This window comes from Mytilus edulis, chromosome 7, assembly GCF_963676685.1.
Source record: "Mytilus edulis chromosome 7, xbMytEdul2.2, whole genome shotgun sequence".
NCBI classification, from domain to species: Eukaryota; Metazoa; Mollusca; class Bivalvia; order Mytilida; family Mytilidae; genus Mytilus; species Mytilus edulis.
Window position 1 is genome coordinate 93,084,016 of NC_092350.1, and position 27,742 is coordinate 93,111,757.

The 27,742-nt window shown below is 32.1% G+C and overlaps 1 protein-coding gene across 1 annotated transcript; it reads left to right on the forward strand.

The window, feature by feature from the left end:
• Nucleotides 1-215: 215 nt before the first annotated feature.
• Nucleotides 216-26,858, forward strand: LOC139482490 (protein lin-7 homolog C-like). Its single transcript, XM_071266397.1, has 4 exons — nucleotides 216-288; nucleotides 21,481-21,522; nucleotides 23,186-23,334; nucleotides 24,138-26,858. The coding sequence occupies exons 1-4, from the start codon at nucleotides 249-251 to the stop codon at nucleotides 24,501-24,503; spliced, it is 597 nt and encodes a 198-aa protein (XP_071122498.1). The 5' UTR covers nucleotides 216-248; the 3' UTR covers nucleotides 24,504-26,858.
• The last annotated feature ends 884 nt before the right edge of the window (nucleotides 26,859-27,742 follow it).

The following is a 27,742-nucleotide window of genomic DNA, read 5'->3' on the forward strand; positions in this document are numbered from 1 at the left end:
CAGCCATTTTTTTCTTAAAATATAACTGTCCTGGCAGATTTTTTCTTACTTCTTAATTTTTTTTATATGTTTTTTTTATTAATAATGTTAGTAAATACTTTCTTCTTTATTATACAATTAAAATTTTAACCATGTGTTGAGTAAAACAAAAGTTACAGATAAAAACGTATCGAAAAAAAGTGTCCTGGTTTTATCTGTCCTGTTAATAGACCTTCCCTCCAAGGGGAAACAACTGCAACCAGGAAGTCATGGCGTCGATAAATGTTGAACCGCTTCATTTAGAAAAAGGTAAATTACGATATCAAAGCATATGTTGCAATGATAAACATTGTGTAGAGCGAAACAGAAAAAAAAAGCCTTTTACACCTTTGAAAGATATTTAACGTTTTTGGTTTTGTGTAACTAACTAACTAACTAACTAATTTTATTCAGTATAGAGGGGGGGCAAGGGGGTCCCAATAACAGCAAAACAGCAAATTGATTTGGCTCATAACAGATAACAAGGAATTAAAATGGACAAAAACAGATAACAGTAAATGAAATATTAAAATAATTCGGTCTTTGACAAATCAGTATTTCTTATTGCGGATATAATCCTTTGTAATGCGTTCCATTTTTTATGACTATGTTTTTAGTATTAATTTATGTAACTAGAATGTGTTTAAATTACTCCTCAAATAATATTTTTTATACGCTCGTTTACAGAACGTATTATGGTATACTGTTGTCCGTCTGTTGTCAACATGTCGGACATTAACTCAAAAACTCTTTAACCATTTGCATTAAACTTTGGGAAATTGTTTATATCTATTGACGTGAGCTCCCTTTTTTTTTTCTTTTTTTTTTTTTATAAATTTTAGATTTTAAGTTTCTGGATAATGGGTTTTTATTCAATAAAATTGGTGGTTTTTTTTCAGTCTTCTGATAATATCTCAAAAATGCTTTCACAAAGCAAGGAATTTTGTTGAATTAACATGAGGTAACTTTCAATTTTTATAAATTTTAGATTTTACGTTTCCGAGTTAACGGGTTTTATTAATTAAAAAGGGGTGATTTTCCAGTTTTCAGACATTAACTCAAAAATGTTTTCAGCAGTTCTCATGAATTGTTGGTGTATTGTTTATATATATTGACTGAAGCTCCCTTTGTTGCTAATCAAAAAAGTGACCTAAAAGAGTTTGAATATTCTGAATTTTTCTAAATGACCATTTAATGAGGTGTGTGATTTTTTCTTAATAAAACTATGAGGCGAAGTGGTATATAGAGTAGAAAAATCAAAAGCACCAATTATAAGCATGCAATTTATCAAGTACTTCGAACGAATTTTGACACTCTAAAAGCAATTAATTCCACTATTTTCAAAGGCCTTTTTTGAACAATTTTTTATCAGCTGAGGTTTTTGATTGTACCAAGTGTACTAGTAAGTAGAATACATAGTTTAGTAGGGAAACAATGGCTTGAAACGAAATAAATCTTTGTTTGTAATGAGTTATGTGCAGCTTCGGACCCAAGTACATGGTTGGAACTTTCATTGTACAATGCATTTGGTTCTGCTTTGAAAAGAATCACAGAGCTGAGTCTATGTACAATATTATATAAAAGGTTAAGTGGTTGTTAGGACCTAGTCCTTAATTGAGATCCTTGTCAGATATTCCTGGCCATATGTTTTCCTTTTTGTCATATTAAAAATTGTTTTAATTTAATATGTTCGTACGGAAAACAAGGAACATTATTCTCATACAAAAAATTAAGATAATTCTAAATACACATTCATAAAAAAAATGGAATTTATTACAAAGGATAATCATAATTGTCCTGGACCTCACTTCTGTGATGGGTATATGTTAATGGAATCCTTCTCTGAATACGGGACAAACATATTAGTAGTGGTAGACCCCAATGGCCAATGATCTTCAATTTATACCGAATATTGACTGTCAAAAAAAATGCTAACATTCCAATTTTCAATAACAGTTAACAGCAAATACATTATCACAATAACAGATAACAAAAAAACTAAAAGCCCAATAACAGCTAACAAAGAATAAGACAATAACAGCTAACAGCAAATATATTTTCAAAATAACAGATAACAAAGAATAAAATTGCCCCATAACAGCATAACAGTTAAACCCCTTGCCCCCACCCCCCCCCCCACCCCCACCCCCACCCCCAGTATAAAATCCAGTACAAAAGGATCATTGCTGAAACACATAAACACATATAAAAAACATATACAAAACAAAAATAAAACATAACAGACAACAATTTTGACACTTATAACAAGCAAAAGACAAAACTCACATTTCAATATTATGCAATTATTCCCACTGATGAATGTCTAATCAAAATACATTTGTCTATATATATAAGAAAACTGGTGAGAACATCAGTCTCCGAACAGTTCATTAAATATTTAAATTTATCAAAATTATCTAAATTGCAAAAACATGGTATAATATTAACAATGTCATCATAAAACATTTCCCTCTCCTCGTGATAGAGGTTGCATTCACATATATATGAAATGAAACTCATCTTCAATTTTGTTATCAATACAATGTGTACATATTCTTTGATCCAAAGGCGTTTTATTATATCTGCCTTTTTCAATGTGTAAACTGTGGTTAGAAATTCTTAATTTACATAATTGTCTAACATATTGTTTTGGGATATTTAACTTTGTATAAGTCTCAGGTTTATATTCCTCTTTTAACTTGTAATATGTTCGTAGTTTGTTTTGCTTTTCATCTGACAAACATGAGAAAAAGTAATTTCCATATCTTTCTTGTAATATCTTTTTCACTGCAGATATAAGTTTTCCTTCTGACATAGTTCCTTTATTATTCCAAACATGGTCAAAATTAATTAATTTTAGAAACTTAAAAATGTGTTTATTGAAGGTACATGGAAAGGTACAATCAACTTTTTTGATTGACTTATATGCTAATTTTGAAAAATTCAAAAGAGGGTCTTTATACAAATATAGCCAGTATTTAAGAGATTGCAAAATAACAAATATAGAGATTGGATAACGACCAAGTTCTGCCATACTGGCAATATTAGGAGCATATTTAGTGGCACCAAGTACATATTTACAATATCGAATGTGAACCTTTTCAGGAGCAAAATTTAAAAAAGTTTTTTCTAAATCATCATTTGAACCTTGTGTTAATCTTTTGTCCAGGTTAAGAATGTACGGACCCCACAATTCACTTCCATAGAGAAGGACTGGTTTTACACAGGAGTCAAAAAGTTTTAAAAGCAAAGGTGTATTATTATGTGTACAGTGAAATTTACGTTTAATCATGAAAATTACTTTAAGCATGTTAAGTGCTTTCTTACTAAGATCTTCAACTGCAGTACTGAAAGAACCAGATGCTCTCATTACAATACCTAGGTATTTATACTCTTGAACACTTTTCATCAGATTTTGCTCAAAATAAAAATTACAGTCTTTCAGTAATTTACCTGATTTGTTAAATACTATTATTTGAGTTTTTTCTATATTCATTGATAATTGCCATTTTTAAAGCAATTGCTTTTATGCCGTCGCGTATGGCCATCTTTGTGACCCAGATCAGAGACTCCGCCCAGATCAAGCCATAGTATTTTGTTAAACAGGCTCCTGGTCAGTCATTCTTTAACACCTATGTATGTTTTCTAATGCAATACATAGCTTGAAACTTTAAAAAAAAGTTAGTGGGTTTAAGAAGTTTCAGAATATGTTCTTGTAGATGTATTTTTGTATTTAAAGGGTCAACCGTTTGACTATCAAATAACATAGAAGTCCGAGTGAAAAAAGTACATTTTTATAAATGCGATTCCGTTTTCCGCCGTTCGTACGATGTTTCAACAAAATATGGATTCATTTCAGTTGTTGATTTAGTATTGAAAATTTAACTGAATTATCTCCTAATAAATACGGTTTTTTATGTTTAATTTGTGTTTCTTTTTTCAGGTGCTCTTGTTCATTCATAAAATTATCGTTCATTCATACATTTATCGTAAAATCAAAATCACTACACAGGTTAATGCGTAGTGTCAAATTATTACCTGTAATCTAAAAATAGACAAACTTTATTTGCGCAAATAATTTAGCGGAACGAAACCCTTGTTGAAAACACATACAGTCAGAGCTCTGACATAAACAAGTCAGAATAAAATGACTTCCATAGGTCAGATATAATTTGATGTAAGTGTTGTCTCCCTTCTTGCACTCAACAGAATATGACTTGTACAGGTCAGTTTATGTCAGACTTTAATTTATCATAAAATGACTTCCACAGGTCAGCTTTTGCATAAAATATTGTGACTTAATATCTTCATATTCTTATAAGATTTATGTCCCTTTTTAATGCATTTTGACTTAGAGAGGTCATTTTTGTTCTGACTTGAAGCAGTCATTACTACCACTTTGTTATCAATCTCCATAAAATATAGTGAATACTAGTTTCGAATCAAAGAGTTTAAAAAGTGGGGCTCATCATACCTTCTTCTTTCCAGAATCTTAACATAATATTTTTTTCTCATCAAATTCAATCATTTCAAAATACAAACAAAAACCAAAGCAGAAAAAATGGATCATACAATTTTCTGTCAATATCAAAAGATTTATAAAATACAATATTGGATACATTTACTAGTACCATGACAATACTTCAAATCTTCCAAGGAAAAAAAAAGGGATCTATTCTCATCCACTTTTAGCTAAATTTATCAAGAGCAAAACATTTATTTTTTTAATATTTCATTGAGGTAAATACTGTTGTGCAAACTGACTCAAACAAGCTGACTTCAAAAGTCAGTCAAAACTAAACTTATTTCAACCTTTAAGTCTAGTACTGTCATATTGATTTAAAAATGTATGGGAAAGCCAGATATAGGACAGAGAAAATATTAAAGGTCCCCTAAAGTCACAATGAGGACTATAAAAAAAAATATTTGGTATATTCAATATTTAAATGCAATTTTTTTTAAACAGGTCAAATCATGTTTTGACTTAAAGCAGTCAGCCCAAAACTAAATTTATTGAAATTTTTAGAGTGGGGCACTGACATATGATATTAAATGAAAGTATGGGAACCTCGGACATAAGAAATATATGTAAGATCCCCTAAAATAAATAACCATTTGACTTAATTGTTTCTAAACATTTATCAAATAAATTCACAAATGGCAGATTCAGAAGCAGGGCTTAAAGGAAGTACACCTAGCTTTGATTGGAAAATTTGTTCTGCAATCTGACTTGAACAGGTCAAATCATGTTCAGACAAATTGACTTAAATAGGTCAAATGGGCATGTTCGGACAAATTGACTTAAACAGGTCAAATCATGTTCTGACTTAAAAGAGTCTGTCAAAAACTAAATTGCTTGCAAAGTTCTGTAAAAGTCGTGCATTATCATGATTGTCATGATTGTGATGTGATTGTTAAAATTGAGAATGGAAATGGGGAATGTGTCAAAGAGACAACAACCCGACCATAGAAAAAACAACAGCAGAAGGTCACTATCAGGTCTTCAATGTAGTGAGACATTCCCGCACACGGAGGCATCCTTCAGCTGGCCCCTAAACAAATATATACTAGTTCAGTGATAATGAACACCATACTAATTTCCGAATTGTACACAAGAAACTAAAATTAAAAAAATACAAGACTAACAAAGGCCAGAGGCTCCTGACTTGGGACAGGCGCAAAAATGCGATGGGGTTAAACATGTTTATGAGATCTCAACCCTCCCCTATACCTCTAGCCTGTATGGATACAAGTAGGAAAAAAAATCACAAAAAATTAAGTCACAATTATAAGAACTATATATATAAAAGATAATTTGGTATATTTTTGATATCTTAATATTTCATTGAGGTAAATCCTGTTGTGCAAACTGACTTGAACAAGTCACATTATGTTCTGACTTCAAGGAGTCATTAAAAGACTATACTTTAATTAAGTATTGCAACTTTAAGTCTGGGATTGTGACATATGCATTTAAGAATGTATAAGAAACTCAGATAAAAGACACCCTATAATAAAGTCACAAAAATGTGGACTATAAAAAAGTGTATTTGGTATACTATTATTTAATATTGAAATGTATTTTGTTAACAAATTTCTCCAAATTATTTTAAAATTTTATTATATTTCTGTATTTTCATGACTTTTTTTCTGTTAAATTAACATTTGGAACTTTCGGTTTGAAAAAACATTATTTTAAAAACCATTTGACTGAATTGTTTCTTAAAAAAAAATATGAATTAATTAACTCAACAGTAGCAGATTCAGATATGGAGGGGGCGTAAAGGAAGAAGACTTAGTTTTGATTGGACATTTTTTTTCTGTCAACTGACTTTAACAGGTCAAATTGTGTTCTGACTTCAAAGAGTCAGTCCCAACTAAACTATTTCAACTTTTAAGTCTTGTTTTTTCATATTGATTTTAAAATGTACGGAAAAGCCAGATAAAAGACAGAGGAAATAAGGTTCCCATACGGCGCAATAATGAGGACTATAAAAAAGTTTATTTTGCATATTCATTATTTAAATGTATTTTGTTTTAAACCGGTCAAATTATGTTCTGACTTTAAAGAGTCAGTCAAAAACTTCACTTTAGCTAATTATTACAACTTCTTAGTCTGGCATTGTCATATGCATTTAAGAATGTATGGGAAAATCAGATAAAAGACACCCACTAATAAAGTCACAATAATGAGGACTATAAAAAAATGTGTTTGGTATATTTTTTATTCAAATATATTTTGTTTACAAATTTCATCAAATCATCTTTAAATTTTATTATATTTTTGTATTTTCATGACCTTTCTTTTCTGTTAAGTAACACATGGAACTTTTGGTTGTAAAATATATTATTTTAAACCATTTGACTGAATTGTTTCTAATAAACCTATCAATTAATTAACTCAACAGTAGCAGATTCAGATAAGGGAAAAAGGGGGAGAGGGGGGCTTAGAAGAAGAATACCTAGTTTTGATTGGATTTAATTTTCTCTGTAAACTGACTTTAACAGGTCAAATCATGTTCTGACTTCAAAGAGTCAGTCAAAACTAAACTTATTTCAACTTTTAAGTCTAAGATTTTCATATTGATTTTAAAATGTATGGGAAACCAGATAAAAGACTGATGAAATAAGGTCCCCTTAAGTCACAATAATGAGGACTATACAAAAATGTATTTGGTATATTTTATATTCAAATGTATTTTGTTAACAATTTCATCAAATTAATATCTTAAAAATTTATTCTATTTCCGTATTTTCATGACTTTTTTCTGTTAAGTTAACAAATAGAACTTTTGGTTGTAAAAAACATTATTCTAAAAACCATTTGACTGAATTGTTTCATAATTTTTTTTTAACTCAACAGTAGCAGATTCAAATAAGGGAAAAAAAGGGGGGGCTAAGATGAAGAAACCTAGTTTTTATTGGATTTTTTTTTCTGTAAACTGACTTTAACAGGTCAAATCATGCTCTGACTTCAAAGAGTCTGTCAAAACTAAACTTATTTCAACTTTTAAGTCCAGGATTTTCACAAAGATTTAAAAATGGATCGAACATTTTTATTTGATATATTCAATATTCAAATGCATTTTGTTTTTTAGAGATTTTCATCAAATTATCTAAAAAAAAATATATTGTATTATTTCTGTATTTTTATGACTTTTCTTTTCTGTTAAGTTAACACATGGAACTTGTGGTTGCAAAAACAAATTTATATTTTAATAACAATTTGACTGAATTGTTTCTAAAAAACTCAGTAATTAATTAACTCAACAGTAGCAGATTGATATTTAGTGGGGAGGGGGATTAGAGGAAGAACACCTAGCTTTGATAGGACATTTTTTTCCTGTCAACTGACTTTTACAGGTCAAATCGTGTTCTGACTTCAAAAAGTCAGTCCCATTTAAACTTATTTCAACTTTTAAGTCTAGTTTTTTCATATTGATTTAAAAATGTACGGAAAAGCCAGATAAAAGACAGAGGAAATAAGGTCCCCATACAGCGCAATAATGAGGACTATAAAAAAGTTTATTTTGCATATTGATTATTCAATATTTAAATGTATTTTGTTTTAAACTGGTCAAATTATGTTCTGACTTCAAAGAGTCAGTCAAAAACTTCACTTTAACTTATTATTACAACTGTTAAGTCTGGCATTGTCATAAATATATGCATTTAAGAACGTACGGGAAAACTAGATAAAAGACACCCAATAATAAAGTCACAATAATGAGAACTAATATTTTATATTCAAATATATTTTGTTTACAAATTTCATCAAATCATCTTTAAATTTTATTATATTTCTGTATTTTCATGACCTTTCTTTTCTGTTAAGTTAACACATGGAACTTTTGGTTGTAAAATATGTTATTTTAAACCATTTGACTGAATTGTTTCTAATAAACTTATCAATTAATTAACTCAACAGTAGCAGATTCAGATAAAAGGGAAAAAAGGGGGGGGGCTTAGAAGAAGAAGACCTTGTTTTGATTGGATTTAATTTTCTCTGTAAACTGACTTTAACAGATCAAATCATGTTCTGACTTCAAAGAGTCAGTCAAAACTAAACTTATGTCAACTTTTAAGTCTAGGATTTTCATATTGATTTTAAAATGTATGACAAACCAGATAAAAGACTGATGAAATATGGTCCCCTCAAGTCACAATATTGAGGGCTATAAAAAAAATGTATTTGGTATATTTTATATTCAAATGTATTTTTTTAAACAAATTTCATCAAATTTATATCTTAAAAATTTATTTTATTTCTGTATTTTCATGACTTTTTTTTCTGTAAAGTTAACATATAGAACTTTTGGTTGTAAAAAACATTATTCTAAAAACCATTTGACTGAATTGTTTCTTAAAAAAAATTTAATTATCCCAACAGTAGCAGATTCAGATAAGGAGAAAAAGAGGGGGGGGGGCTAAGATGAAGAAACCTAGTTTGATCGGATTTTTTTTCTGTAAACTGACTTAAACAGGTCAAATCATGTTCTGTTAAAAAAATGTTGAGGAGAAAATACTTAGAAAATCAGACTAAGTTTGGTGACTTTGTTGTCCTTCAAGAAGTGGTACATGTATATATAAATACATAATATTTTCACTACAACTATCTATTGGGTGTTTTTTAAATAGATTTTTTAGCAACATTTATAACTTTGTAATTTATGTTCAATTGTACACTTGTTATTCTTAATATATATTTTTTTGGGAACAAAATCTTGTCAGGGTTTCTTATGGTACTAGCATGACAAGAGCATTCATATTCTTAAATACTCTAAACATTAAAAGCAAGTCATTATCTTCAGATCATTCTGAGTCTTTCTGGCCTTATTAAATTAAAGTCAGAACATTGAGACTTTCATAAGTCAGAACATTCAGACTTTTATAAATCAGAACATACTGACTTCCAATATTTCAAATAAAAGGTTAATGCTTTATGTGGCTAAGCATCTGGGGTAAGAATTATAGATGTGTAACTTCATAGTAAAACATATATGCCATATAATTAGGGATTGACCCTGTATGTCATTCAAATCTTCTTGAAATGACGAACAGGAATATTATATGGTCTAGTGGTGGTGATCCAGACCATTTCAAAAAGGGGGATGGGGATGACCCCCATGGACTTTCCCTTTATTTCATTTGATTCGTTGTATTGTCCCATATAATAATATATTATAGGCTTATGGGGTGGGGCTCTCAACCGTTTACAAGTTTTCAAACATGAGGGGGTGGGGTGGCCCCAAGGGACTTTATCTTTATTTCATTTGATTTGTCTTGTTGTCCCTTACACTAATATATATGGTTCAGGGGTGGGGATCTTGACCATTTACATGTTTTCACACAGTAGGGGTGAAACACTCCCCCCCCCCCCCAAGGGACTTCCCCTATATTACATTGGGTTTGTTTTATTTTCCCATACAAGAATATATATAGTTTAGGGGTGGGGATCTCGACCGTTTACAAAATATAAGAACATTCGCAAATGGCAGGGGAGGGGGTAAACCCAGAGACTAGCCCGGTATATTTCATTCAAATCAATTTGACATTATAAAAAGGAATATATATATGGTTTACAGGTGGGGATCTCGACCATTTTCAAGATATAAGATCATTCTCAAATGACAAGGGGTGGGGCGACCCATAGAGACTAGCCTGGTATATTTCATTATACTTTACTGAGAGAACAAAATGAGTTTAGGGGGCAGGGATCTCGACTGTTCAACATTGTCAAATGACAGGAGTAGGGTGATCCCTGGAGACTTACCCTACATTTCATTTGATTTGTTTTTAATATCATATTCCATGTTCATAATTGAAAAACCCGTTTTGTGAATCTCTTTATAATGTTCTCAAGTTAAAATCAATTTTAAAATAAAAATAAAAAAATATTTCGGTTCTTCAGTTAAACCCTCCCTTCCCTTTATTAAAATTATTCCGATTTCATTTCATTTTCATTAATATCAATATTCAAAAGATCGTTTTTCTCATTGGGAGAAACGAAAAAACAAATATATTTATAAGCCGCAAACTCGGAAAGGTTAAAAAGTCACTTCATGATTGAGTTTAAAAATAGAACAATCACGTGATGATGTTCAGCTCGAAGCAATAATTTTACTTTTAAAATTGCACCGACTGGTTATTAATGTTAATACTGTTTAAGACAACAGGAGTTGTCTCCCGAAAATAACAGTTCATTATCATAACAACATTTTCTGACCTGAACAAGTCAGAATTGTCAGACACCAGGTCATCTCAAAGGCCACGCGTCCGTATTTACAGGTCACGCGCCTTCATGAAACAGCAAAAAAATCACTTGCAAAGACCTTCTTCACACGCAAAAAATATTAAAATGGCCATAAAAATACGGAGGTAATATGTATTACCTTCTGAAAATGACCACATTGACCTAGATTTTCACTAAAAAAACGTAAATAATCACTATATTTTCAATAACTTCTCGTTCGAGAAACTCCGAAAACAACGACTTTCAAACACGTGATCTCTTGCAGAAAACCAAGTGATCGTATGTGTCTTAGATCGGCGGCAAATTCAAAATATCTTCTGGTTTGACGGACTCGATGGAAAACTACGCAAAACAAAAATTGACCCGTACAGGTCAGAATTTCAAAACATTTTCTGACTTGAAGAAGTCATTTTATTCTGACTTGTTTATGTCAGAGCTCTGACTGACATAACAATAAGTTCGTTTTCCTTTTCTGTCAAAACTCCGTAATATTTATCGATCACCTTACTAATGAAATGGACCCGTCCAAACTAGTAGATGCCAAGTCGGTCCAGATGAAGAGATATTTACAATTTGGAATTTTCTAGTTTATTAATATATAGATTGAAAAAAAGTACGTCTTTTTAAATATCATGATCAAAACTGGGTTTGCATAACAAATGTCAGATGAAACCATTATCCTCGTCTTTTCAGTGAACAAGTCTACTACGTTTGTTGACACTCGACGGTCCACCGTGTTAGCAATTTTATTTCACATGTTTTCGAAATATTGAAGATCATTTTTCGCAATGTTTCCTGAAAATTGATAAATATCAAAGCAACGTAGAGCTGTTTGTTCTTGTTCGTATAATAAAATTGAGAATGGAAATGGGGAATTTGTCAAAGAGACAACAACCCGACCATAGAAAAACATACAACAGCAGAATTAAGGTCACCAACAGGTCTTCAATGCAGCGAAAAATTCCCGCACCCGGAGGCGTCCTTCAGCTGGCCCCTATACAATATATATACTTATTATATGTCTAGTTCAGTGATAACGATTTAATGTCATGTTTGTCTGTGATGACCCCCCTTTTCGGGATTGCATGAGAGTTGTAGTTATCTCGTACCCACATGCACTTGTTTCTATCCATAGGAAGGTCGACTATCCATATAAAACTATTTATATGGATAATCGACCTTCCTATGGATAGAAACAAGTGGCTGTGCTCGTACCGCATCAGAAGGACACATATCAACTGAGCAATAATGTTTGGAACTTAGTTTTAAAAATGATGAAAAAGTAACATTATGAAAATATTTTTATTAAGCTGAAATATACATTTATTCTTTACATGTTTATGTCTTGTAAGATATTTTATTTCTTTCCCTTTTTTTAACATTTGCGTCTGGAAAGTTGAAATGTTTTAACTTAATCATTTGTGTTAATGGTTAAATATAAATTAATAATGAAAATTGTTAAAATTAAATCAATAAAGGAAATTATTGCCAAGGAAGTTACAAACACTACCAGGGGATTTCTTTTTAAATTATATGTTTCAGCACATTTATATTTGACCCCAACTTTAGCCTGGTAAACGTGTTGTCTCCTTGTGAAATATAAAACATATTTAAAATGACTTTCTGCTAAAGTCTTTTATTTATATAAAGTTAAAACCTTCTTACTTTTAACTAGACAACACTCATGTCAGGTTTAATTCTTGTATATATGTGGATGAAAAATAAAAGTCCCCAAACATTAACATGGCAGCAATTGCTTTTACAGCCTTTAAGGCTTTGATTGACAATAAAGTTCCAATGAGGATAAACAATTTTGTGCCCTTCTTTGGTTTGAGACATTAAAATTATGTCATCTGCATACATTAAACAATTTAGGCTTGTATTTCCTATATCTACTGGATCACACTTTTTATCAAGGTATCCTGGAAAGTCATTCATAAATAAATTGAAAAGAAGGGGACTCAGTATACACCCTTGTTTAACACCAACATTTGAGAGTATGGAATCAGTCAGTCCGGAATCTAGTTTAACTGAATATTTAACACATGTGTACATATCTTTAATTAAATGGAAAATATTGCCACTAATACCTTGCTCAAAAAGTTTAGAAAACAGAAAATTCCTCCGGACTGTGTCAAAGGCTTTTCTAAAATCAACAAAACAGCAATATAGATATTTTTTTGCCCTAAACATTTTATCCACAATGGATTTTAATGTATAAACATGATCAATTGTTCTATTAGCTTTTCTAAAGCCTATTTGATTTTGACATAGTATGTTGTTCTCAGTTACAAAAAAATCTAATCTGTTGTGTATACTAGTAGTCATACCAAATTTTGTTACGCTTTCGGCGTTTCGACAAAAATAAAAAAAAAGGAAAATATCGGCATGAAAACTTTATTAAAATAGTGAATATATTATAGGACTATTTGTTGACCTGTCACCATCTCCAGTCAGGGGTACTACTTTGATTTCAGAATCAATTCTTTGAGTGATTTTGGCTGTGAATATTAAAAAGTTTCACATGTAAACTTTTTAAAATTACAGAATTTGAGAAACAAACTTCAATGTTGTAATTTTAGAAGTAAAAAAATATGTTATCACTTTTAATAATAAGCCACAGTAAGTAAGTTAGTAAATTTTATTTAGAGTCTGCATATATGTACATAATAACAAAAAAACATTCATGAACTCTGGTGAGCTCTACATGTTTAACCGACCATCACATAAACAAATCATGCAGCATCATGCAAATACTACCAAATAAAAATGAAAAAGCATGCAAATATAATGAAAGCAAATCTGTTTGATTTGTGAGCCTCCAGAGTCAAAGCTCATGTGGCAAGCGCCTCTATGTGTTGAACAGTCAAGGGTCTAACTTAAATAAGTTATCAGAGAAAATAACATGCATCATTTTTGCATGTGTTATTGTAACAGCCACTATGTTCCGACAGTTACTTTGTTCCTGCGGAACTCTTCAACTAGTTATTTCGTTCCGATGGAACTTTCCAACTAGCTGTTTTATTCCGAGTGCAGTTGAAAAGTTCCGGAAAAAAATAGCTAGTTAAAAATACCCGGAACAATGTAGCTAGTTGAAAAATTCTGGCCGGAACAAAACAACTAGTTACATCGTTCAGGAACAAATCAGATAGTCAATTTATTCCAGCATGTCATAATAACTATTCATTACACTCGGTATAAAACAAACTAGTTGGACAATATGTACATCATAGTTGTGTATATCAAATGAAAACTAAAATGAGTTACTGAAAAGTGAACGTGTGCCCACCATGCTTTAATAACTCATTGTATTTAAATAGATATTGAATAAATACAATGGAAATATGTTAGTTCTTTTATAGACTTATTTGACAAAGAGGAACTTTGTGACTATAGTTAATAAGTTCTGTTTAACTTTTAAGCTAGTTTGCTATTTCCAATTTGGGCTAAACATGCTAAATCGCCGATGAAGGAGGAACTTTGTAGCTATTTGATAAGTCCCGTTAGGCATTTGTGGCTAGGGTCTTTTAGTCTCTGCGTTCCGTTTTAAAAAAATTCATTGCTGATATGTTCTTCCATTTTTTAGCCAACTCTCTGAATGTAGCTGTCTGACTATTTAATAAGTTCTGTTGGTAATTTTGACTTGTTTGTTAGTTTCTTTATAGACTTATTTGACAAAGCGGAACTTTGTGACTAGTTGACAAGTTCCGTTTGACTTTTGTGGCTAGAATCTTTTTTTCCCCTTGGAAAACTTTCAAAGATAATATGTTACGCTTTTACTTTGCATCAAATCTCCAAATGGAACTTTGTGACTGGTTGATAAGTTCCGTTGGAACTTTTGGGCTAGTTTGTTAGTTCCGGTTTTGAAGAATTTGGCAAAAAGGTACTTTTCAACTAGACTTACTAGTCAGTTTGTTCCGGTGGAACTTTTAAACCAGAGGAAGGAACAAAGTAACTAGTTGCTATGTTCCTCCGGAACTTTTCGGCTAGTTATTTCTTTCTGCCCGGAACTTTCCAACGTCGGAACAAAAGAGCATTTACATTATTACAGACACTTTCATGAGTTGTCTACTCTTTTTAGCTCACCTGGCCCAATGGGCCAAGTGAGCTTTTCTCAGCACTTGGCGTCCGGCGTCCGTCGTCCGTCGTCTGTCGTCCGTCGTCTGTCGTCCGTCGTCGTCTGGCGTCGTTAACTTTTACAAAAATCTTCTCCTCTGAAACTACTGGGCCAAATTTAACCAAACTTGGCCACAATCATCATTGGGGTATCTAGTTTAAAAAATGTGTCTGGTGACCCGGTCAACCAACCAAGATGGCCGCCACGGCTAAAAATAGAACATAGGGGTAAAATGCAGTTTTTGGCTTATAACTCAAAAACCAAAGCATTTAGAGCAAATCTGACATGGGGTAAAAATGTTTATCAGGTCAAGATCTATCTGCCCTGAAATTTTCAGATGAATCGGTCAATCGGTTGTTGGGTTGCTGCCCCTGAATTGGTAATTTTGAGGAAATTTTGCTGTTTTTGGTTATTATCTTGAATATTATTATAGATAGAGATAAACTGTAAACAGCAATAATGTTCAGCAAAGTAAGATCTACAAATAAGTCAACATGACCAAAATGGTCAGTTGACCTGTTTAGGAGTTATTGCCCTTTATAGTCAATTTTTAACCATTTTTCGTTAATTAAAGTAATCTTTTACAAAAATCTTCTCCTCTGAAACTACTGGGCCAAATTAATCCAAACTTGGCCACAATCATCTTTGGGGTATCTAGTTTAAAAAATGTGTGGCGTGACCTGGTCAACCAACCAAGATGGCCGCCACGGCTAAAAATAGAACAAAGGGGTAAAATGCAGTTTTTGGCTTATAACTCAAAAACCAAAGCATTTTGAGGAAATCTGACATGGGATAAAAATGTTTATCAGGTCAAGATCTATCTGCCCTGAAATTTTCAGATGAATCAGTCAATCGGTTGTTGGGTTGCTGCCCCTGAATTGGTAATTTTGAGGAAATTTTGCTGTTTTTGGTTATTATCTTGAATATTATTACAGATAGAGATAAACTGTAAACAGCAATAATGTTCAGCAAAGTAAGATCTACAAATAAGTCAACATGACCAAAATGGTCAGTTGACCCGTTTAGGAGTTATTGCCCTTTATAGTCAATTTTAACCATTTTTCATAAATTAAATTAATCTTTTACAAAAATCTTCTCCTCTGAAACTACTGGGCCAAATTAATCCAAACTTGGCCACAATCATCTTTGGGGTATCTAGTTTAAAAAATGTGTGGCGTGACCTGGTCAACCAACCAAGATGGCCGCCACCGCTAAAAATAGAACATAGGGGTAAAATGCAGTTTTTGGCTTATAACTCAAAAACCAAAGCATTTTGAGGAAATCTGACATGGGATAAAAATGTTTATCAGGTCAAGATCTATCTGCCCTGAAATTTTCAGATGAATCGGTCAATCGGTTGTTGGGTTGCTGCCCCTGAATTGGTAATTTTGAGGAAATTTTGCTGTTTTTGGTTATTATCTTGAATATTATTATAGATAGAGATAAATTGTAAACAGCAATAATGTTCAGCAAAGTAAGATCTACAAATAAGTCAACATGACCAAAATGGTCAGTTGACCCCTTTAGGAGTTATTGCCCTTTATAGTCAATCTTTAACCATTTTTCATAAATCTAAGTAATCTTTTACAAAATCTCCACTGAAACTACTAGGCCACAATCATCTTTGGGGTATCTAGTTTGAAAAATGTGTCCGATAACCTGGCCATTCAACCAAGATGGCCGCCACGGCTAAAAATAGAACATAGGGGTAAAATGCAGTTTTTGGCTTATAACTATGAATTTAAAGCATCTAGAGCAAATCTGACAAGAAGTTAAATTGTTAATCAAGTCAATATCTATCTGCCCTGAATTTTTCAGATGAATTGGACAACCGGTTGTTGGGTTGCTGCCCTCCAATTGGTAATTTTTAAAGAAATTTTGCCGTTTTTGGTTATCTTGAATACTATTATAGATAGCGATAAACTGTAAACAGCAATAATGTTCAGCAAAGTAAGATCTACAAATAAGTCAACATGACCTAAATGGTCAATTGACCCCTTAAGGAGTTATTGCCCTTTATAGTCAATTTTTAACAATTTTCATTAATTTGGTAAATATATGTAAATTTTTACCAAATATAGTTCTCTGTTACTAATGGGCAAAGTTCATTATAGATATAATTGTAAGAAGCAAAATCGTTCAGTAAAGTAAGAACTTCAAACACATCACCATCACCAAAATACAATTTTGTCATGAATCCATTTGTGTCCTTTGTTTAATATGCACATAGACCAAGGTGAGCGACACAGGCTCTTTAGAGCCTCTAGTTTTTTTATAAAGCTGAAGTTCAATCAACTTGAAACTTAGTACACTTGTTGCTTATGATATGATCTTTCTAATTTTAAAGCTAAATTAGACTTTTGACCCCAATTTCACAGGCCACTGAACATAGAAAATGAAAGTGGGAGTTTCAGGTTAAAGTTTTTGGTCAAGGTAGATTTGATGAAGTTAAGTCCAATCAACCTGAAACTTAAAAATAAAATTGAGAATGGAAATGGGAAATGTGCCAAAGAGACAACAACCCGACCATAGAAAAAAACAACAGCAGAAGGTCACCAACAGGTCTTCCATGTAGCGAGAAAATTCCCGCACCCGGAGGCGTCCTTCAACTGGCCCCTAAACAAATATATACTAGTTCAGTGATAATGAACGCTTGTTGCTTATGATATGATCTTTCTAATTTTAAGCCAAATTAGACTTTTGACCCCAATTTCACCGTCCACTGAACATAGAAAATGAAAGTGGGAGTTTCAGGTTAAAGTGTTTGGTCAAGGCAGTTTTTGATGAAGCTGAAGTCCAATCAACTTGAAACTTAGTAAACTTGTTGCTTATGATATGATCTTTTTAATTTTAAAGCCAAATTATGCTTTTGACCCCACTTTCACGGTCCACTAATTATATAAACATAGAAAATGAAAATGGGAGTTTCAGGTTAAAGTTTTTGGTCAAGGTAGTTTCTGATAAAATTGAAGTCCAATCAACTTGAAACTTAGTACATATGTTCCCTATAGTATAATCTTTCTAATTTTAATGCCAAATTAGATTATTACCCAATTTCACAGTCCATGGAACATGGTAAAGGATAGTGTGAGTGGGGCATCCGTGTACTTTTGACACATTCTTGTTAGAAAATATTTTCCACTGTAATTACTGGACAACGTTCATTATAGATAGAGATAATTGTAGCAACAAGAATGTTCAGTAAAGTAAGATCTACATACACATCACCATCACCAAAACACTATTTTGTCATGAATTTATCTGTGTCCATTGTTTAATATGCACATAGACCAAGGTGAGCGACACAGGCTCTTGAGAGCCTCTAGTTTTCCTTAATCTGTAGTGGTGTTTGATATCAGTTAAATATATCATAAATATTTCATCTTTAATGAGCACTTTGAAATTCTTAAAACTTTGTGCAGTAGCTTAATACATTAGCTTGATAACTAATTTTTTAATTCCATTAAAACAACTTTGATCAACCATGGTAAATCAATATGAGACAAGGCTTTAAATTGAAACTAAGCTGTGGTAACAAGGCTTAGTTATTACAAGAATGAAACTTACTATATGAGAGTAAATGAGACACTTGGAATCTTACGCAGTGCCTCATTACAAACTCTGATCATCATTTCTTACAATGAATTGAAAATATATACATTGTTATGCATGTCAGAGCAAAGCCTTTAAAGAGATACAGAGAAGCTGTAATAACACCCTTTTGTTATTGCAGGAATATATTTTCTGTAATAACATAGGTGTATAATTGGTAAACTATGAACTGTTATATTTTTGCAAAGATTAGTATACTTAAAGAAAATTATATATAATATCAATAGAACTTGAGAAAAATTTAACAAAATAAAGGTTGTATATTTTCCCTTTGAAACATGTAACATACATATGTTATCACAATCACAGTTTTTTTTTCTATTTTAGCCGACAATAACAACATGTATGTTATGTTTCTCTAATAACTTATTTAAGTTAGACCCTTGACTGTTGAACATGTTGAATGGGTGACATCGTATTAACTTAATGAGTATAAAACTTTCTTGATATTTCATGATTTTGCCCACGAGCTCAATCAAGATTTTTGAAATTTGAAAGTTAATATTACCAGTAGATTATTAAGCTTGGTAGGAGTAAGATTTTGAATTAAAAAAAACAAGGTAAGATTGTTTTTCACAGATTGTGAAAAGTTTTATATAGCTGTTTGGAATCTTCTGCTTGTATGACTTGTAAGACTTAGAGACCTTTTTTTTCCTGGTTTTTGACAAACATGACACACAAAAGTCAGAATATGTAATATAAAACTTGTTTTCATTTTAAGACTTATTTAAATCAGAAAATGACAGACTTGTTTATGTGTACATGTATTTATGTTTATGAAATTACTTCATTTTAATTGATGATCAAAGTGTACTTCATTTTAATTGATGATCAAAGTGCACTATCTATATTTTATTATGTAATTGAACATTTTTACATAACGCAAGATTATTTTCCTCATTTAGTTTGGTATTAGATGGTTGCATTGTAAAGAAAATAAACCTTATCTCTGGTTTTTTTAGGCTATCATGAAGAAGCATAGTCTTTCAATGCTGTTAATGTGCATGTAGAGGCTTGACCTTTTTATAAATGTGCTTGGGTCTTGAAGTTGACCAATTTTGGTAACTTATCGACTTGTAGCAGTCAATATTTGCTTATTCAGGTCAAATATTTCTAGCTTAACACTGATTGACATATTGGAGTAATTATTTGTCTTAAATTAAAGGGGAACTAGCTGTCAAATTCGTATTCACTGATTTTAATCAATTTCTAATATTTGATTTATAATAATGTAAAACATTTATCCAAACTATTAAAAGTCTAAAATAAACAATGAAAAGGGCACAGACATGAAAAACAAAGTAGCTTCGTTTTGTGTGTAAATCAATCTTGACGCTATCTAATTAACTATTGAGTTGACCTCTAAAGTTAATGATGACCATATAAGCGATGTAAACATAAATATAGATATAAATAGATTAAGCAAACTCATGCAGTTGGATTTTTCTATGTCTTTTTAATTTCATACATCATGTACATGTATTATAGAATAATTGAATTTGTACATGTATGCTTCTTCTGAATGGCTGACGTTGTTACGTTTAATAGCTCATAGACATAATTTTGCATGTGACACCTGATGTCATCAACATTTTTTTTATGGTTTACTCTGGTTTAGAATAAAATTTTGAACAAAATTATAAGAAATGACTGTAATATTTTTTCTGTCTATTCGAAATACATGTAACATAAAAAATGTGGTGCACACTTTAAAATAACCCACTAGGCAGGTTATTCAGTGTGTACCACATTTTTTATGTTATTTGTTCATAAACAGAAAAAATATTTCAGTCATTCCTTAATCATGTTAATGAAAAATAAATTTTTATCATCGTTTTTACCTGTAAAGAATAATTGTTTGTGGATCGAATCAATCAATCAAATGAATTACCTTTGTTTCACTTTCAATGTTGACTTTCTTTTCCTTTAAATAACTGTACACATACCATTCACATGTTATTCATCTCAAGCTAAGAGGTTAAATTGAAGTTCACATGAATACAGATTCAATGAGGTCGAATTATTCACTTGCAAGTGAATAATTCATAGTCAATGTTTTTTAGCTTATTTTGTCAAAATTTAACCATACTCATGAATGCATGATACTGGCTTCTAAAAACGAACTATTATTAGGCCAAAAAAATAATATTTCAGATTATTTATACATGTTACATATCTCGTAGTTTATGCCCCTTTAAAGGGAGACAAATCTTGAAACCTACAAGTTTAGACCTCTATGAGTTAAAGGCAGATTTAGATTTATTTATGTCTAAGCTCTGACTAATTAAAAAAACCTAAGTTACCTTAATTTATTGATGTTCATAGTGATACACTATAGCATGATTAAAAACTTATTCAACACAAAATCTTTATACATTTGTAAAAGGGGCAACATGATTTTGGGCAAACAGACCTGGATTTACAGTTCCACAGCTACCTTTATTTATGATCATGCAGCACAACATATTTGTGGACGACATCCCTATCAAGGTTTCATGTCATTATAGACCAAAGTCAATCCATCCCAAGTGCCGAAGTTAGATACAATAATCACTTATACATTCTATCATGGTTATAGAAAAGTCATATGGCACCTGGTCAAATCAGCATCTAATTGCTATCCAAGCTGCATTTATGACATCATGACTAATGATAGGAAATAAAAAAGGTAAAAATAATACTAGGTCAGTACATGTAGGTGCAGTATTTGCTTCACATAAATTTTATGTTAAGTCAATACTCTTAACTCATGATACCTAGTATGCCTAGTATCTAACTCACTGCACCTAGTATTGTTTTTACCTTTTTAGGCAAGGGTATAAGTTATAACGAAAACCAAGTTATTATAAAATGCAAGCTGTTATTGTGGGAATTCTGTTTTAATCATGGTAATAAGGCCTCAAGGTTATCACAGACATTTTTGTCAGGTGAAAGACAAAACATTGTACATGTAGTTGTAAATTATTGTTTTCTTTTTCAGATATCAACAGAGCAATTGACCTGTTGGATGCCTTACAGAAAAGTAAGTTAATGTAATTACTCATGATCATGATGATTGACTGTCCCAGTATTACAATGTACACACTGACTACCGGTGACTGACTGTCCCAATGTACACACTGACTACCGGTGACTGACTGTCCCAAAGACTCCCAATGTACACACTGACTACCTGTGGTGACTGACTGTCTCAATGTACACACTGACTACCTATAACTGACTGTCTCAACGTACACACTGACTACCTGTGATTGACTGTCTCAACGTACACACTGACTACCTGTGATTGACTGTCTCAATGTACAGTCTCAATGTACACATTGACTACCTGTAACTGACTGTCTCAATTTACATACTGACTACATGTGATTAGGTGACTGACTGTCTCAATGTACACACTGACTACCTATAACTGACTGTCTCAACGTACACACTGACTACCTGTGATTGACTGTCTCAACGTACACACTGACTACCTGTGATTGACTGTCTCAATGTACACACTGACTACCTGTAACTGACTGTCTCAATGTACACACTGACTACCTGTGATTGGCTGTCTCAATGTACACACTGACTACATGTAACTGACCGTCTCAATGTACACACTAGTACTGACTACCTGTGATTGGCTGTCTCAATGTACACACTGACTACCTGTAACTGACTCTCAATGTACACACTGACTGCCTGTAACTGACTGTCTCAATGTACATACTGACTACCTGTGATTGACTGTCTCAATGTACACACTGACTACCGGTGACTGACTGTCCCAATGTACATACCGACTACCCGTGACTGACTGTCTCAATGTACACACTGACTACCTGTAACTGACTCTCAATGTACATACCGACTACCTGTGACTGACTGTCTCAATGTACACACTGACTACACGTGACTGACTGTCTAAATGTTACAGTGTACACACTGACTACCCATGACTGACTGTCCCAATGTTACAGTGTACACACTGACTACCCATGACTGACTGTCCCAATGTTACAGTGTACACACTGACTACCCATGACTGACTGTCCCAATGTTACAGTGTACACACTGACTACCCATGACTGATTGTCCCAATGTTACAGTGTACACACTGACTACCCATGACTGATTGTCCCAAATTAATCAGTTGAATTAAAACTATATGACAGGTCTCGATCTCTCCAAAGAAGATAGATCCAACTCTCTGAATGCTTTGATTACCGTAGTACTTTAATGTTTTCAGTGTACAATTTCTGTTCTAGACTAGGTGGTCAAGTCCCTCACTCAAAATAAGAGACGCTTAACACATTGTGTAGAGTAAATTTCTGGTTCCATTTACCCTACAACCCTACTTTTTTTACTTGATAATAGCCTACCTTAAACAATTTTTTGTCATTTTTCACAAATAAGCACTGTTAAAGTCAAAATGTTGCTCCTATATAGACTCAATGTAAAAAAAATCAGAATAAAAAAAAAATCTGTACGTACCTGCCCTAACTTTTTGAAAATGTATCTGGAACCACACATACTATATATTTTATATGGCGTAAGGACTCTAGATATTGTTTTTATTGTACAATATATGTTACAGGTGTTAAGAGTCCCTCCACAAAAGTTAGCTGCACTTCAACACATTCTGGATATTGTGATAGCACCTATTTATTGTTTTAATCATAATATTTCTGTTACAGGTGGTCAGGTCCCTCCACAAAAGTTAGCTGCACTACAGAAGATTCTCCAAAGTGACTTTCTGAATGCTGTCAGAGAGGTGTATGAACATATCTATGAAACTGTAGATATAACTGGAAATGATGAAGTCAGAGCAAATGCTACAGCTAAGGTAATACTGAGTCAGGCCCAATGTGGCAGCTAGGTAAAACTGAGTCAGGGCCTATGCTACAGCTCAGGTTTATGTAATACTGAGTCAGGGCCAATGCCACAGCTAAGGCAATACTGAGTCAGGGCCTATGCTACAGCTAAGGTAATACTGAGTCAGGCCCAATGCGGCAGCTAGGTAAAACTGATTCGGGGCTTATGCTACAGCTCAGGTTCATGTAATACTGAGTCAGGTCCAATGCCACAGCTAAGGTAATACTGAGTCAGGGCCTATGCTACAGCTAAGGTAATACTCAGTCAGGGTCCATGCTACAGCTAAGGATATATATACTTAGTGAGGGCCAATACTACTACAGCTAAGGTAATACTGAGTCAGGGCCCATGCTCTAGCTAAGGTAATACTGAATCAGGACCAATACTAAAGCTAAAGTTATACTGATACTGTGCAAGGCTGAGTCAGGGTCAAATCTTGAGGCAGAGCCAATACTACAGCTATTTAAAGGTAATATGCTGAGAAATAATTAGAGTTATCTCCCATAGACTGTTCTGAATCTCTGAACTTTGTGCTGCACTTAGCTGTTTTTGTGATTTTGAATATTATATATATAGAAAATACTATGCATTGTAAAATATTAAGAAATATAGGTTATATTTATCTTATTTTATTCTTGAATTTTACCACGTGTACACGTACATTGTACAGAAAATCAGCTATCGAAAGAGATTTTAATTGTTTTTAGGCCGCTGTTGCTACCAGTGAAAAGACGACCATCTCAGGGTATATATTTTGTATTTTATTGTTTTCAGGCAACTGTTGCTGCCTTTGCTGCCAGTGAAGGACATGCCCACCCCAGGGTTGTTGAACTTCCTAAGACTGAGGAGGGATTAGGTTTCAATGTGATGGGAGGCAAGGAACAGAATTCACCCATATACATCTCTCGTATCATCCAAGATGGCGTTGCTGACAGACATGGAGGACTTAAGAGAGGTGACCAGTTGTTATCAGTGAATGGTGTCAGTGTGGAGGGAGAACATCATGAGAGAGCGGTAGAATTATTAAAAGAAGCAAAGGGAGTTGTGCGTTTAGTAGTCAGATATACCCCTCGTGTTCTCGAGGAGATAGAAGCTAGATTTGATAAACAGAGAATGTCACACAGGAGACAGACCCCATAAAACTGATGTCATTAACACATTTATCACTTATACATGTTATATAAGACTTATCATTAGATCATACATGGACACAGTAACTGTTTAGGTATCAATACAATTTATTTCTAAACTGAACAATATTAGACTGATGTGTACTATAATATTTATAAACAACAGAAGTATCTATATAGTATTTGGAGTATGAAATTGCCTTTTGAATGTGTGAAACTAATTGATTATTCAATTTAATACACTTAACACATCTAGAATGATAGAATTAGAATTTCTTTTCTTGATTTATCTTTTGTATCTTTAAATTAATAGAAAAAAATGTACATGGATAGTTAAAATATTTATGAACTTCAAGTTATATTGAATATGAATAGATGTAATTTTTATCATAGATTTTGACATTTATTATTGATAAACCATAAGACATATTGTGAGAATTGTGTCAATACTGTGCAGGGAATAATTATTTAAACGGGCAAATTTATTTAATCTGAATTTTATAATTTTAAGGTTATACTTTTTAAAAGCCAAGAAGATCAAATATATGTTTAAACTTTCATCTCCTGACTAATTTAATTTCAATCTGTAATATTTTCTGTATGTTTATATACAAATGTAGCATGTATAGTTTTCCAGATCATAGTGATAGTAAGGGCAGAAACCTAAAACAAATCCATGTGTTTTAATTTCTTATAGAATTGTTAATTCTTTGCATTATAATTTGGGTTTTTTTTGTTTGTTTTTTTGTCACAAACTAAATACCATATGTTTATATGACAATACAAATATTATCAAATTTTGTTGAATTAATGAATATTTTGAATATATTATTCAATAGAGAAATAAGGAATTGCCTAAATTGTATTTAGAACAAGTTCTAAAAACAAATCTTTAACATTTGTAAAACAGTATTGAATGCAGATAAGTCTATCTACTATGATTTAAGTATAAATCATTTTGACTTAAGAAAATTAATTTGAGAAACAACTTTTCAATAGAAAAAGGCAGGCATTGGGAAAGTTTGCATTATATTAGAAGATGATATTCATATATTCTTCACTTGCCATAAAGTACATTTAAAAAATAACTTAAAATTGATTAAAAAGGTATAATGTCAAAACAAATAGTCATGAGTCAAATTAAAAAAAAAAAACAGCTATTTATTCAACTAGTTATATTACTTCATTTTATTTTTTAATTTTCTTGTCATTATCACAGTAATTAAATTTCACAAACACATACATGTACATATTACCTGAGACACATGACCTGTAAGTTATATAATTTTAACTCTTCAATGCAGTCAAGATTTCCCTTTATCCTTGACTAGTTTTTGATTAATACCTTGTGTATTAATTAAGCGACAGGGGGTATAATGATGGACATATAGGGCCACCATGGTGGACATAATTTTTATGGCTACCATGAATAAGATAATGTCACAGGTAGTACTGTAGCATGTATAGTTTTCCAGATCATAGTGATTAATTTAAACAAGTACTTTATCACTATTGATTGATTAGGTGGGAAGAAGGTAAATGTATCTGAATGTTATACCTTTTAGGGGGCATTAAAACTGAATCTTTAGTTGTATAATTAAAAGGATCATCGCTAATTAATTTGAACTTTGCCCTTTTTGAGTTGACAAATAAGCTTATATCAAAGGTTGTATTTTTTAATGGGCATGGCAGACAATTTTAGAAATGAATAAATTTTATAAGTATTTTGACTGAGAGAAAATAGATTATTTATTGATGATTTTCTGTTTTTATTATATTTAGAGATTTTATCATGTCAGAAGAACATTTATATACCATTATGTGTACATTTAGAAAAATTTAGAAATACATTGTACATTAATAGAATGAAGATGGGCACTTTTTTAAAGCAGCTATTTTGAAAATTTCAATATATATAATAATGTTTCAGCTTGAACCAATGTTGGTTCATCCTATATCATCTGTATCTGCTGTACATACACTTGTTACTTCTTATAGTTACCTCATTTCAAACTGAAATATAGCAGCAGGTAAAAAAATAGATATTTTTTAGGATTTCACATAAAGGCTAGACTTCTCAGAAAATTGTTATGTATGAATCTGTCTATTGTATTTGAATTGATGATGAGCTGTTTAAGTAAAATAAGAACATGATACTAATCAGTTTACTTACCATAAAACAAAAACTTACATCTGTGTTCCTTTTCTCAGATCTTAATAGTGCCCATCTTTTAATTCTCTTTTTTGGCGATGTATTACTTGCAATTGATTAAAGTGTTTTTTTCAGATATTTACAATTTATTATGTTGATATATGGTGTATGTTTTACTAGGTTGTGAGTATATGTAATAAATCTTTACTAGTTTATGCTTCTCATTCCTTTGTTCAGAATTAAATACTGTACATTCAGAAATTATTGCGATGTTTTTATTATTGCGAAAAAATGCAACAGGTTTATAATCACAAATACTAAGTAATTAAAAGTTCCGTCTTGAATTTTTATTATATTCATATAAAATAGAATTTTCCTCCATACCGAAAAAAATCAAATCGTATGTTAGTCTAAAATGACAAATAAATGCACACAATAATTTCTGAATTAACAGTAGTTTTTTGTCGAGCCTGCAGAAAGCTCGACATAGGGATAGTGATCCGGCGGCCGCGGCGTTAGCTAACTTCTTAAAAGCTTTATATTTTAAAAGGTAGAAGACCTGGATGCTTCATACTTTGTATATAAATGCCTCATGTTATAAACTTTCCGTCAGTCACATTTCCAATGTCCTTGACCTCATTTTCATGGTTCAGTGACTACTTGAAAAAAGTTAAGATTTTTTGTAATGTTAAATTATCTCTTATTATAAGTAATTGGATAACTATATTTGGTATGTGCGTACCTTGCAAGGTCCTCATGCCCGTCAGACAGTTTTCACTTGACCTCGACCTCATTTCATGGATCAGTGAACAAGGTTAAGTTTTGGTGGTCAAGTCCATATCTCAGATACTATAAGCAATAGGTCTAGTATATTCAGTGTATGGAAGGACTGTAAGGTGTGCATGTCCAACTGGCAGGTGTCATCTGACCTTGACATCATTTTCATGGTTCAGTGGTTATAGTTAAGTTTTTGTGTTTTGGTCTGTTTTTCTTATACTATATGCAATAGGTCTACTATATTTGGTGTATGGAATTATTGTAAGGTGTACGTGTCTAGCTGACAGGTGTCATCTGACCTTGACCTCATTTCCATGGTT

Excerpts from the sequence above, each read along its gene's own strand:
- LOC139482490 (XM_071266397.1), top strand. The coding sequence starts at position 249 with ATGGCGTCGATAAATGTTGAACCGCTTCATTTAGAAAAAG. Across the intron at positions 21,523-23,185 it reads GTTGGATGCCTTACAGAAAA|GTGGTCAGGTCCCTCCACAA; the intron begins GTAAGTTAATGT and ends TTTCTGTTACAG. Across the intron at positions 23,335-24,137 it reads GAGCAAATGCTACAGCTAAG|GCAACTGTTGCTGCCTTTGC; the intron begins GTAATACTGAGT and ends TATTGTTTTCAG.